Below are 11,678 nucleotides of genomic sequence, written 5' to 3'. Positions count from 1 at the left end.
AAAAAAACAAAAACACAAACAATATATATTCTAATAATTAATCCAGTTTCTTTTAAATAAGCTAAAACATGTTCATGTTGATTTCTTCAACTCCTTGATTTCTAAAATGTCTCTCTGATGGTTCTCTTGCAGTTGCATACTTTTGACACTGACATACATGAGCTACTGATTCCACAGTCTGACAGTGCTGACATAAGCCAGTCAGATGTTTACCTAGTAACTATGGGGATAATAATGAAGCAAAAAAATTTATAAATGTGTGTCGGGGTTGTGGACCTGTACCTCACAACTTTCTTTGGAGAAAATGGGTGCCATGTTTTCCATACAATATCAGAGCCATTCCGCTGTGTTCACACATTTCACTCTATAACACCAAACATCACGCATACATGCAGTAAATACACAATTCTTGCAACCAGTGTCAGTTTTAATAAGGTATTACTATCTTCCGGTATTTGATTTAAAAATAAAATAAAACCCCTATTAGCATGTGTGTCTTTATTTTTAGCTTGTTGTTCTGACATTTGTTTATCTATATATCTCATGCTTGGCTCATTATTTTTTTGTTTACTTTTTTCATATGATATTGTTTAATTTAATTTTTGTACTTTTATATTTATTTTTGTTTTGTAATTGGATTTTGATGTTTAGTTTTGTTTATTTTTGTGTACTGAATTACTTTTCCTCTTTTGTTGCTTTTAATTTCTTGTGCTTTATTTACATTGAATTTTAGGTTTTGAAACCGTCAACCTTAATTTTTTTGTAATTTCACAGTATTTTATGAATTTTGTGTGTTGTACTGTAGTGTTTAAATGATTGTTTCAATAAAGTTCAAAACAAAAAGGGAGAGAAGATTTATATCTTGCGAGAGACCAGCCTTTTGGCCAATTGCTTTTGAATCACACTTCTTACCAGTTGGTTATGCAATGCAGTAATTTGTTGTTTGTCAACCACCAATAAACTTCAATAGAAGAAGACGACGACATATCTCGCGAGAGTTTGTGGTTGCTGTGGGGAGTACACCTCGCACATAGCCATCTCTGTCCAGTTTCACATACGCTCGCTAAAATGGCGACTGCTCCGGGTGAGTTAAGAATTGCCAATTTTTTTATACCGAGTTCTTTTTTTAATGTTATTTAATTTATATTATTAAGTGGATGTTTTTGTTTTTCAACAGTTTATGTTGACATAATCTACCTTTTTGCGTTATATTTCATCGAATATCGATAACCATTCGCAAACGCCTGTTATGCACTAGGCCTCAAGTCATTGCGGCATTTTTACCAGATAACTTCGGAATAGTGAGGTTGACAATGGACGCCAGATGACCTATTTTTGCCAGAGTTGTTTATTAAATTTATATGCCAGTAATTTCTACACACATTTCGCTTTGAGGTATTGTGATGTTTAATAACCGGCTCAATTGATTTGGGATGGTTCAATGGCGACCTAACCGCGGCTAAGCGTAGCGTGGTCCTGGCGCGCAAACAATGTGTTGTTCTAACATCAGCGTTCCGTCGTTTTCTCAGGGTAAAATAACTAAACTTTTTACCTGTTTTGTTACAGATTACAGCTCCTACAGCCAGACCAGTGCTCAGCAGGGGTAAGAGTATTCAATTAACTCAATTACTAACGCGATTGAACATAACTTTTTTTTTTTTTTTTTAATGAGCTTTCAACATGAGTAAATAATTGAGTATTTACGTTTTTTGGCACTTTATACTACATTTCAGAGTGAAATATTTTGCATTTTACTATCCGACTGTTTTGTTAGCTACTTTTCCGTTTAAGAATTTGAATAAAAAAAACATTGCCAATCATTTAGGTTTGTGAACTCTTGTGAATAAAGTAAATAAATGCCACTTGAGAAAAACAAATAAAGCTATGAAGTATTACTATTTCATAAATCTAACCCTGATTAACACTCTTTTTTTTAAAAAGTGCGTAATGTGTTTGGGTCTAAAATGGACCCTATATATTCTGGTAGTTAAAATTTTGATTTGTATTTACAGGTATGCCTCATATGCTGCCCAGCCCTCACAGAGTTATGGTCAGTCTGCACAGGTGAGATTTAACATGGAGGTAGTTTTTTAATTGTGAAATGATTTGTGCTGGATCTGAGAACTTAGATTTTAACTGAATATATTAAAAGATTGTACGTGTTTGTTCAAATGTATGGTGCTAAATTGGAATACATAGTGAGCTTGCAACATTTAAGAGGGGTGAACTAGCAATGGAAAGTTGATTTAGGTCTTTAATCCAGACATTACTGATGACCAGAAAAAGGTAACTTACTAGTTGGGAAAACATTAAAGTGTGACTTTTTTTCCCCCCAGCAGAGCTATGGTCAACAGAATTATGGATCATATGCCCAACCTGCTGCTGACAGCAGTTATACCCAGGCAGCACCTGCTGCTGCTGGGGCCTACCCTCAACAGCAGCAACAGTATGGGTCCTCTTATGGACAGCCAGCATCAGGTTGGTGATTAAAACAGGACGTTTGAGTTATTTTGATGTGTTGGAGATCTGGCGGGGTCAAACACTACTAAATGAGCCACGTCACAAAAATCTTTTTATTTATTTATTTTTTTTAACTGGTTCTTGTGGGCCTTACTGCAGCCTTTGACACTGGATTATGCTGTCCTAATTTCTCGCCTTGCTCAGGGTAGTCAGGGCACACCTCTCAATTGGTTCAAGTCCTATTTAGCTAGCAGGAGTTTTTCAATTCCTGGCCCAGTTTTTTTTAGGGTCAATAGCAGAGAAGCACAATCTCGTCTATCACTGCTACACAGATGATATTTTTATCTGCCTATGAGCTGCTAACTCACATGTCAAGCCAAGACAACATCACTCCTATTTTATATTCCATTCATTGGCTCTTTGTTTTTGGATCAATTTTAAAATTGTTTGTTTTTAAGGCTTTAAACTGTCTCACCCCTTCTTATTTCATCTAGCTCTTAACCACCCGCAAACACCCCAGAGCACTTAGGTCATCTAGTCGAGGCTTATTAGAAATCCCAAAAACTAGGTGTAAAAAAAAAAAAAAAAAAAAAAAAAATCTGAATTAAGAACTTGTTTATTTAAACTGGTTTATAGTTCCCCCAGTTGAACACGTATGCTTTGTCACTTGTTCTTTGTGTTTTTATTTGTTGTGTTTATATAGTTTATTTTTTAGATGTGAGTTACTTGGATCCGTCTGTTGGTTGTTGTGAAGTGCTATTCAAAAATAAATGCCACCAAGGCTTTGTGTCTTTTAAAACTTAGAGTGGCCCTTTAAAGACTGGGGACAAAGTACTGCAATATCTGGCTGATTTCAGCAGTTTTAGTGTAGTGTGCTTTTAAGTCCATGAAGTCTGTGTTGTTAAATCTGCAGTACCCTTGTTCAGAAGTGCTTCACTAAAAGTAATGTTATTATGCATTATATGACAGTAAAATAATGTGTCCCAAAAAGTCTAGATATAAAGTTAACATATTTCTCAATGATTCTCTTGTATTGCATAATCTACCCAGTTTAGCTTCAGAACTCTTAATTTAATGAAGTACTTCATGAAGGACTATCATCAGTGATATTTGAAGCTTCAGATATCGGTTGTGGTTTTCTTAATTTGACACTTTGAATTGAAATGATGCACTTCACTAAAGTTTCTTTATCAGTGTCCATGTCCACTTGCATAAAAAAAAAAAAAAACCCACAATGTTTTGTCGTCATGTTTTCTGCAGCTGGTTACCCTACTGCCCAGTCTACCACTCATAGCTACTCACAGTCAGCCCAGGCATATGGAACCAGTGGTTACGACAGTACTCCTGCTGCTGCTGCTGCTGCTGCTCCGGCTGCTTCCCAGTCCTACAGTTCTCAGCCAGGGTATACTGCCCAGTCTGCCTACCCTGGTTATGGCCAACAGGCTGCTCCCACTGCACCCCAGAGGCATGTACTTTTAGGCTAGGAGCATAAGTGAATTATAAAAGAACTTTTTTTTTTTTAACTAATTACTTACTATCCATTTATTGGTTTGCTCTGTCTCTCAGTTACAGTGCCAACAGCCAGCCGGCCAGTTACAGTCAAAGCAGCTACTCCCAGCCAGCAGGATATGGCCAGCAACAGCCTGGTTACCAGGCCCAGCAGGCAAGCTATGGCCAGCAGCAGGGCTACCAGGCACAAACCCAGCAGCAGCAACAGGCTCCTCCTGCATACCCTCCTCAGGGTGCTGGTTCCTATGGGCAGCCTTCAGCCAGCCAGTATGGTCAGCAAGGTGGACCACCCAGTTACAGCCAGTCCAACCATTACAGTAAGCTTCACTTTTGTCCTTGCTAAAATGCTGTTTTCTAATCTACATAGTTGAGTTTAATGCTATTGTGAACATACCTTTATGGTTATGTGTTGCATTTGTGTTCTTCTTTTGTAGGTAATTACAGACAGGATGGCCAGGTTGGAGGTTCTGGTTACTCTGGCTCTGAGTCTGGAAGGTACCCAGGGGGAGGGGATAGCAGGGGCCCTGGCAGGGATGGCTTTGATCGAGGTGGAATGATGCATCGGGGTCGTGGAGGCATGGGCCGTGGCATGGGGTAAGTCCTTCCTTAGCATTTAACCTCATGTACATTTTTACTCTACAGGTGCCGTGGCCATTTGGGGCAGGGCTGAGACGAATCACCACCAGATAAAATTGGGATGATCCAGTAATGTACCTGTAGTTTATAAAACCATATTCTCTTATAAAATAATATAACTCATGATTTATCAGTAGTCAGTGCTGATAAACAATGCCTCATGATGGAAGGTGGAGTACATGCAAGATTGGCAACAATTGTAGCTATCCTTAGTTTCTTTCAGCCCTGCCTCATTTGGCCAAAGGTAAGAAAATGTTTTTCTTTCTTTTTTATCTAAGATAATTTTGATCAGAGACCTGTGCATAAACATTTAGGCTTAATAGCGTATATCTTAGAATACCATTTTACCTTGAACCAATGTCAAATAGTTTTAGGATAACTGAGTTGCGTATTTCATGACTGGAGAGTGAGAATATGATAGAATCAAATTGCAAGAACACCATCTACATGTTATCAAAATTATAAGGGGTTCATTAAGGAGGGTTAAAACGCTGTCTCAGCAACAAGCTTTTTAAAATCAGTTGTTCACTGTGGTGCATCATTCCCTGTGGGTGACATGCTTACAGTTGATGCAACAAGGAGGCAATTAGAAGTTGAATAAACTCTGCAGAATTTTAGCAATTGTGATATAGGAGTCCTCAAAATTTAGTGTCCCCCTGCAAGAGCTTACAACATAACCCTGATTTTTAAACCATTCATAAAGACACTGTACTGTACAGGCAGTACGTTCTGTTGCATTTTAAATACGCTTGTGCTAAATGCAGTATCTGGGTCTGCATTTTCTCTTGACATGTTTGTTTCCCTTTTTATTTAAAAATGAGTTCACTGGTGTTTTCAGTTTGTGATTGGTTTTTCCAAGACTGTCACTGGCTATATTGGCTCGAGGCCATACACCAAAGAAAATGTCAGAAAAATAGCAGACAATGGTATTATGAAGCTTCTCTAATAAATTTCATTACTACGGAGTGATGAAGAAAATAAGGGACTGTCTCTTTTCTCAGGTTTCTCCGTCACTTTTCTGCTTGTAGCTCCCAACATTGATCATCAAAAATAAATTTGTCACTGTCCTCAGTACTGAAAGTTTTGACTCTCATGAATGTCTTTTGTGGTCAGTGTTTCAATATCCATCCAAGCTAAAATTCATCAGTGAAAATTCTAAACTTTATGGGGGAAACGTATTAAGAGTAAATTTAATATAAATGATAACTAAATTGCCTAATACCCTCGGTGTTTTTATCTGCCATCATGTACTGGCAGTATTTGTGGTGTCACACCCCTTCGAGACATGGGAAAACATGATTTATTTTTAAGACTGGTCACTAACTTTAGCTGTGCTCTAGGTATTTTTATGGGCTAGATGATTTTTTATGGTTCAGTCTTAGCCTGGTTACAAACACGGGCATTCAGGGCATTATATTTGGTATAATGTACGTCTTCTGTAGATGTGCATCTCACGTGATATTTAACGTAGAGCTCAATGGTGCTGATCCTTAATATGGTTACTCTGGTACCCTTAAAAGTTCCAGTCAAATTTGTTGTCAATACAGATTGGACATTTGAACAATTCTTCCTGTTAATGCACACTGTTTTCTGTAGCCAGAAATGGTTCGACCTAACCCCAAATCAGATGAACTGATATTAAGCTTTGCTGAAAAGGAATTGAAAATGGTTATCAAGAGAGAGGCCAGGGGTATTAAGGTGATCAGAGATTGTACTGTACATTTGTTTTGGTTTAGGCTGGTTATCAGCACTGTGAAAGTGAAATCTGACAAGATGAATAACAACATTGCTGAATCAGCATATATGTCAACTATTACGGAGGCACTCGTCATTGTGCATCTTACAATGGTTCGTTTTCATTTATCGGGCTTCGTTTTGGTGAGATCTTTTTACAAAAACCTTTAGAGAACAGCTTTGGTCAGAAATGGTATTAATTATCAGTTCTTATTTCACGATATGTTTTTAAAGATGTACAGTTTTTTTTTGCCAGCAGTTTCATCTTTTGTGGGTCACCAGTGTAAACCTTTCAAAATGATGGTTTTAATACACATACACACAGAAATGCAGTTTTTAGATGTTTCAATGAATTTTATCTAGTATGGGACTCGAGCAACTCTGCAATTTGTTACCATGTAGGGTTTAAAACAAACAAACAAAAAAAAAACTGCATAAATAGAAATACGGCCCTAAATAATAAATTCAAATATATAAATATAATTTTTTTTTTTTTATTTTTCATTTTAGCATACGTTAGCTTTGCACAGGTATATTTGTGTGTGGGGGGGAGGTGGGGGGCTGGGGCACATTGTGTCATTTGAAATGTTTTAAATTGCTTTTGTGGTTTGGAATACAAATGTTTGATCGCATTCTTTTTTTTAACATGCTTTGTCACATTTATACCGTACAGGTAACAGTGAGAGCCATTTTAAAGCATCTTTTCTCTAAAAACGTATCTGTACTCAGTACAGAGCCGCCAGCTTAAGCAGCAAGAGGGAGCTTAAAGATTCGGGGTCTGCCTTTTATCAAGAACTGAGGATGGTGGTTCTTTTATAAGCATGATGGGTGTATTAGTTGACCAAGTCTTTGTTCTTAATTTAACATAACACTGGTAAACACTGTAAAATTTTCTTTTTGGTGTTGATTTTGTCTGTCAATTTATAATTGTGTATTCTTATTTTATTACCTGATCATGTTGTAAAATTTCAGATGCATTCTTTTTGTACATCTCATTCAGCTGTCATTTTGTTAGAACAAATGATGTTAGGTTAGTGGCTTGTTTTGGGGTACAACTATGTATGCCATCAATGCATCTGAAATATTTCTTCCTGTAAGCAATATTTGGGTTTTGTCACATTTTCAAAGGCTGTAAAAATGTTAGTCGTAAGTATTTTACACAAATGTATCCACTAGTGTAAACTGTCACTGAAGTTGTACTCAGCTAGCTAAGGGATAGTACATAGCTAATACACATATCCCCACGATTTTCTTGTTTTACTTTTATTCTGTTTCTTCTCTTTTTTTTTTTTTTTTTAGTGCTGTTGGGCTAGTTAGAATGTTTTGATTACTCCCTCAATCAAGCCACTTTGTTCGAGCCATGGAAGTGGCTGTTAAAAGGAAATCGCCTTCATATCTCCATTTATTCCCCCATAGCGGCGCTGGAGACAGAGGTGGCTTCAGTAAGCCTGGTGGTAAGTTAACGAGTATTACACTGGTTAGTCCTTTCAAAGCCTTAAACTTTTAAAGCAAATTTGCTCAGAGTATTAATGCCTTACATTGTGGTATGCAAAATTTATTTACATGAACATTTGAAAATATTGGGGGAAATTTTTGTCAATGCCTGAGGCCATTTTCTCTGGGGTACATGGTATAATTCAGTCACTGCTTATGGTTTGACAATGACTTTTTGACAGGTTAATGACAAATTTACACTGGAATGTGTTACTCCTTTAACAAATTTCATGAGCTGAATTCCTGGGTTTTTTTGAGGACTGCTCACTGCTCTTAGGCTTTTCATATGGCACAGAATTACTTGCCAAAGGGTCTGAGGTGTTCTATTTTGAATTCATTACATCACTTGAGGGAATTGCGATGTACCGTAAGGTGCCATTTTCAACTTCCCAGTATGGCTGACTGTGTCTATAAGGGAGTATCTGGATTATCTGTTGTAGTACTCATGTGCACTCAACTTCATTTGCACACACTGACTCTTCTCACCCTTTCTCTTCCTTTCAACTGATGGACTACAGGACCTATGGCTGGCGACGAGCGTGATGTGGGTGAGTGGATCTCAATAGACTTATCGATGCCTAACGGTGTTTCCATATATGCTTGAAGTAATAAGAAAATTTGCGGCTTGACTGGATATTCAGTATCATCTCTCCAGGACGCCCTGAAGAGCAGGATGACTCTGAGAATAGTACAATCTACATCACCGGGTTGACTGAGAAGGCTAACCTGGAGGAAATGGCTGAGTTCTTTAAACATGTTGGCCCAATTAGAGTAAGAACAGCTCTTCACTCTGAATATTGGTGTAAGCAAAACTTATATGACAACTCAAAAATGAATTCTGTGTCCAGATGAACCGCAGACTTGGCCAGCCTGCCATTAACATATACACAGACAAGGACACAGGAAAGCCCAAGGGTGATGCAACCCTGTCCTACGAGGAGCCAATCTGTGCTAAAGCAGCTGTGGAGCATTTTGATGGTATGTTTTATTGTGCACATCAGACCTAAAGAGAATCATGTGTAGAAAGATGGAAATCTCAAAGCACCTGTCAAATGCATTAGACTATAAATTGTTGATCTTTAATTGTAGGGAAGGAGTTCCAGGGCCGAAGGCTCAAGGTATCCATGGCACGCCGAAAGCCCATGATGGGTGGAATGAGAGGTGGTATGCCCATGCGAGACGGCATGATGGGTCGTGGAGGTAAATGTTAACAGTACTTATTAATGCTGAATTATTTAAGAGCGTGTTCACACTCTCCTGCACTCTATTAGATGCCCAAAACATAAAACCACCTGTCTTTCCTGTGATATTGCTCAAAAAGCCTAATAGTAATGAGGGGGAAAATGTGATACAGTGATTATAAAGTGCTGCTATATTTTTACCTTAAAAGGCATGATGGGCCGTGGAGGAGACCGTGGTGGGTTCGGTCCACGAGGCGGTCCACGTGGTATGGGCAGAGGTGGACCCACAGGAGGCAACATGCAGCAGAGAGCTGGGGACTGGGAGTGTCCTAACCCGTATGTATTACTCTGTAGCCCAGCGTTTTCTTGAATGACAATTTATATCAAACATTTATTTGTAATTTTTAATGGTGTGCATTCCCAGTGGTTGCGGCAACCAGAACTTTGCTTGGAGAATGGAATGTAACCAGTGCAAAGCTCCTAAACCAGAAGGATTAGGCGGTGGCCCTCCCTTTCCCTCTGGCGGTGACCGGGGCAGGGGTGGAATGGGAATGCGTGGAGGCAGAGGCATGGACCGTGGCGGACCGGCGGGAGCTGGAGGCCCAGGTGGTCCTGGAGGTTTCCGTGGAGGCTGGGGAGGAGACCGTGGTGGATTCAGAGGGCGTGGTGGAATGGATAGGGGAGGGTTCCGTGGGGCCGGCCGTGGAGGACCACCCATGGACCGGATGGGTGGCAGAGGTGGAAGAGGAATGGGTCCACCGGGTGGTAAGATGGATATGAGGTAAGCTTAACACTCAAACTGTTACTCCATTGTCATTCTAAAACTGCTCACTAGAATTGTAATACATTACAATATACAGTACATCACATCTAGATGGCATTTAAACACGTAGCCATGTGTGACCAGAAGTGTTGTCAGTGATGTGTGAAAAGATGTGGCATTACAAAGATTTGTCATTTACTACTTTTGTCGTCTTTGTTGTTTCACAGGGACCATCGCCAGGAACGTAGAGACCGACCCTACTGAAATGGAACATAAAGACTGTTCCTTGTGGAAATTCATTTTTTAAGATGAGAATTTTTAATTTATGATTCCATATTTCAATGGTTATAGAACTGCTTTCCAAACATCCTGTGCAGTTTCATTCAACTCATTCAGCTTTCCTTTTTTCCATTTTAGTGTACTCACAGTTTTGCTGCATGTTGTATTGTGCATGTTTTTTTTAATATGCAGATTAGTTTTGATGTATTATAAAATGTGACTTTCATTTGTTAACCCCTATTTTTTCCTTAAGTCAATTGTATGATGACAGGTTTGGAAAATAAAATTTTACCAATTTGATAAGTTGTTGGCTTTACTCAACTTTACAAAATGAAGTTATTCAGGATCAGCCATAACAGATGAATGCAGTCTCAGAGTTGTTAACCCTGAAAACTTAAGTTCAACAGTAGTGAGTTTTTGTTGCAACTGTGGGTTTTGTCCGATGGCAGCTTTAAAGGAATGTTTGTTAGGTAGGAAATATGCTAATTACAGCTTCAAATACCAGAGCGAGAAAATGTAGAATGTACCTAATGATACTCCTAATCACATCTAAAGTGATTCGTTGTTTCTTAAAACAGGGAAAAAGTCCAAGGTTGTAAATGTTATACATAGTGTAGAGGAACTGCAGCTTCATGCGCCACATATTGATTTTTGTCTGTAGAGATGATTAAGCCCGTCACATTAATCCAACTTGGTCAGTTACTTATTCTGCCTCAGATGAATCTTGGTCTTTGTTAAAGCCATATTCCTCTGATCTGGCATGATGTTTCGCGGGTTATCTCCCTGCAGGCTGAAGTGTAGGACCCATTTAGCACAAGACTGCCTCAAGAAAAGTTGCTACATTTTTCTTTGGGTTTCCATACACAAAGTAAAGGACTTGCTAATTATTACTGAATTCGTGTGACCATGTCCTTAAGAGCACTTGAATATGTTTTGAATGCATCATTTGGTTGCCATTTTCTTAGACACAGGGCAGTGCTTTTTTTTTCTTTTTTTTTTTTTCCCCTTGTTTTGATTTTTCTTTTACTGTATTTTTTTCTGTGTGGATGGAGCATGTCTAAATGGCTGCTCCTGTTTCTTGTCTTGCCAGTAGGGGGTGCAGCTTAGACTGAAACTTGCTGCAGCTCTGAGTCATTGGCTATGCTGGAGCTTTGTAGTCTTGTGCACACAATGCTGAAGTGACTGACTTGACCACACAGGAGGTGGATACAGAGCTTAAAATGTTTTAGATTTAATTATGGTTGAATTGGAACAATGTGGTAATGACGTACTTAATTCCCTCCATAATTTGCTGTTTCTTTTGCAATGCAATTGTAAAATACAAAAAACATTGGTTTAGATACCACCAATGTCTCTAATATTTGTCTCCTTGCCAGAGTACTATTCAAGTTTGGGTTTCATTGCTTTCTTTGTTAAATTGTGCATTATTTCCTTATAAGGCATTCATGTTTCATTAAGTGTCATTAATCACAGATGTCAAGCCTTGGTGTATATTTAACATCTCAGTCTGCTTTATTGGCCAGGTGTGTCGGACATACAAGGAGTTTGACTCTGGTACATCAGTTCTCAATGTGCATGTACATATCCCCATGCAAGGGGCAAGTGAACAGTAAACCAACATA

General features: G+C 38.6%; 1 protein-coding gene across 3 annotated transcripts; it reads left to right on the top strand.

Annotated features, from left to right (window-relative positions):
- Nucleotides 1-908: 908 nt before the first annotated feature.
- Nucleotides 909-10,356, top strand: ewsr1b (EWS RNA-binding protein 1b). 3 transcript variants are annotated; one of them, XM_020602494.1, is made up of 15 exons: nt 909-1,084; nt 1,567-1,603; nt 2,013-2,064; nt 2,337-2,478; nt 3,721-3,925; nt 4,033-4,286; nt 4,404-4,563; nt 7,756-7,793; nt 8,352-8,381; nt 8,489-8,604; nt 8,682-8,811; nt 8,923-9,033; nt 9,224-9,350; nt 9,439-9,795; nt 10,005-10,356. In XM_020602494.1, the coding sequence occupies exons 1-15, from the start codon at nt 1,069-1,071 to the stop codon at nt 10,039-10,041; spliced, it is 1,812 nt and encodes a 603-aa protein (XP_020458150.1). In that variant the 5' UTR covers nt 909-1,068; the 3' UTR covers nt 10,042-10,356. The 3 variants fall into 3 exon arrangements, with proteins under 3 accessions (XP_020458150.1, XP_020458149.1, XP_020458147.1); XM_020602493.1 differs by having other exon boundaries at nt 910-1,084; nt 2,340-2,478; nt 4,027-4,286; XM_020602491.1 differs by having other exon boundaries at nt 911-1,084; nt 4,027-4,286.
- The last annotated feature ends 1,322 nt before the right edge of the window (nt 10,357-11,678 follow it).

This window comes from Monopterus albus, unplaced genomic scaffold (genome assembly GCF_001952655.1).
Source record: "Monopterus albus unplaced genomic scaffold, M_albus_1.0 scaffold56.1, whole genome shotgun sequence".
Lineage (NCBI taxonomy): Eukaryota > Metazoa > Chordata > Actinopteri > Synbranchiformes > Synbranchidae > Monopterus > Monopterus albus.
This window is presented reverse-complemented; position numbering and strand designations above follow the sequence as displayed.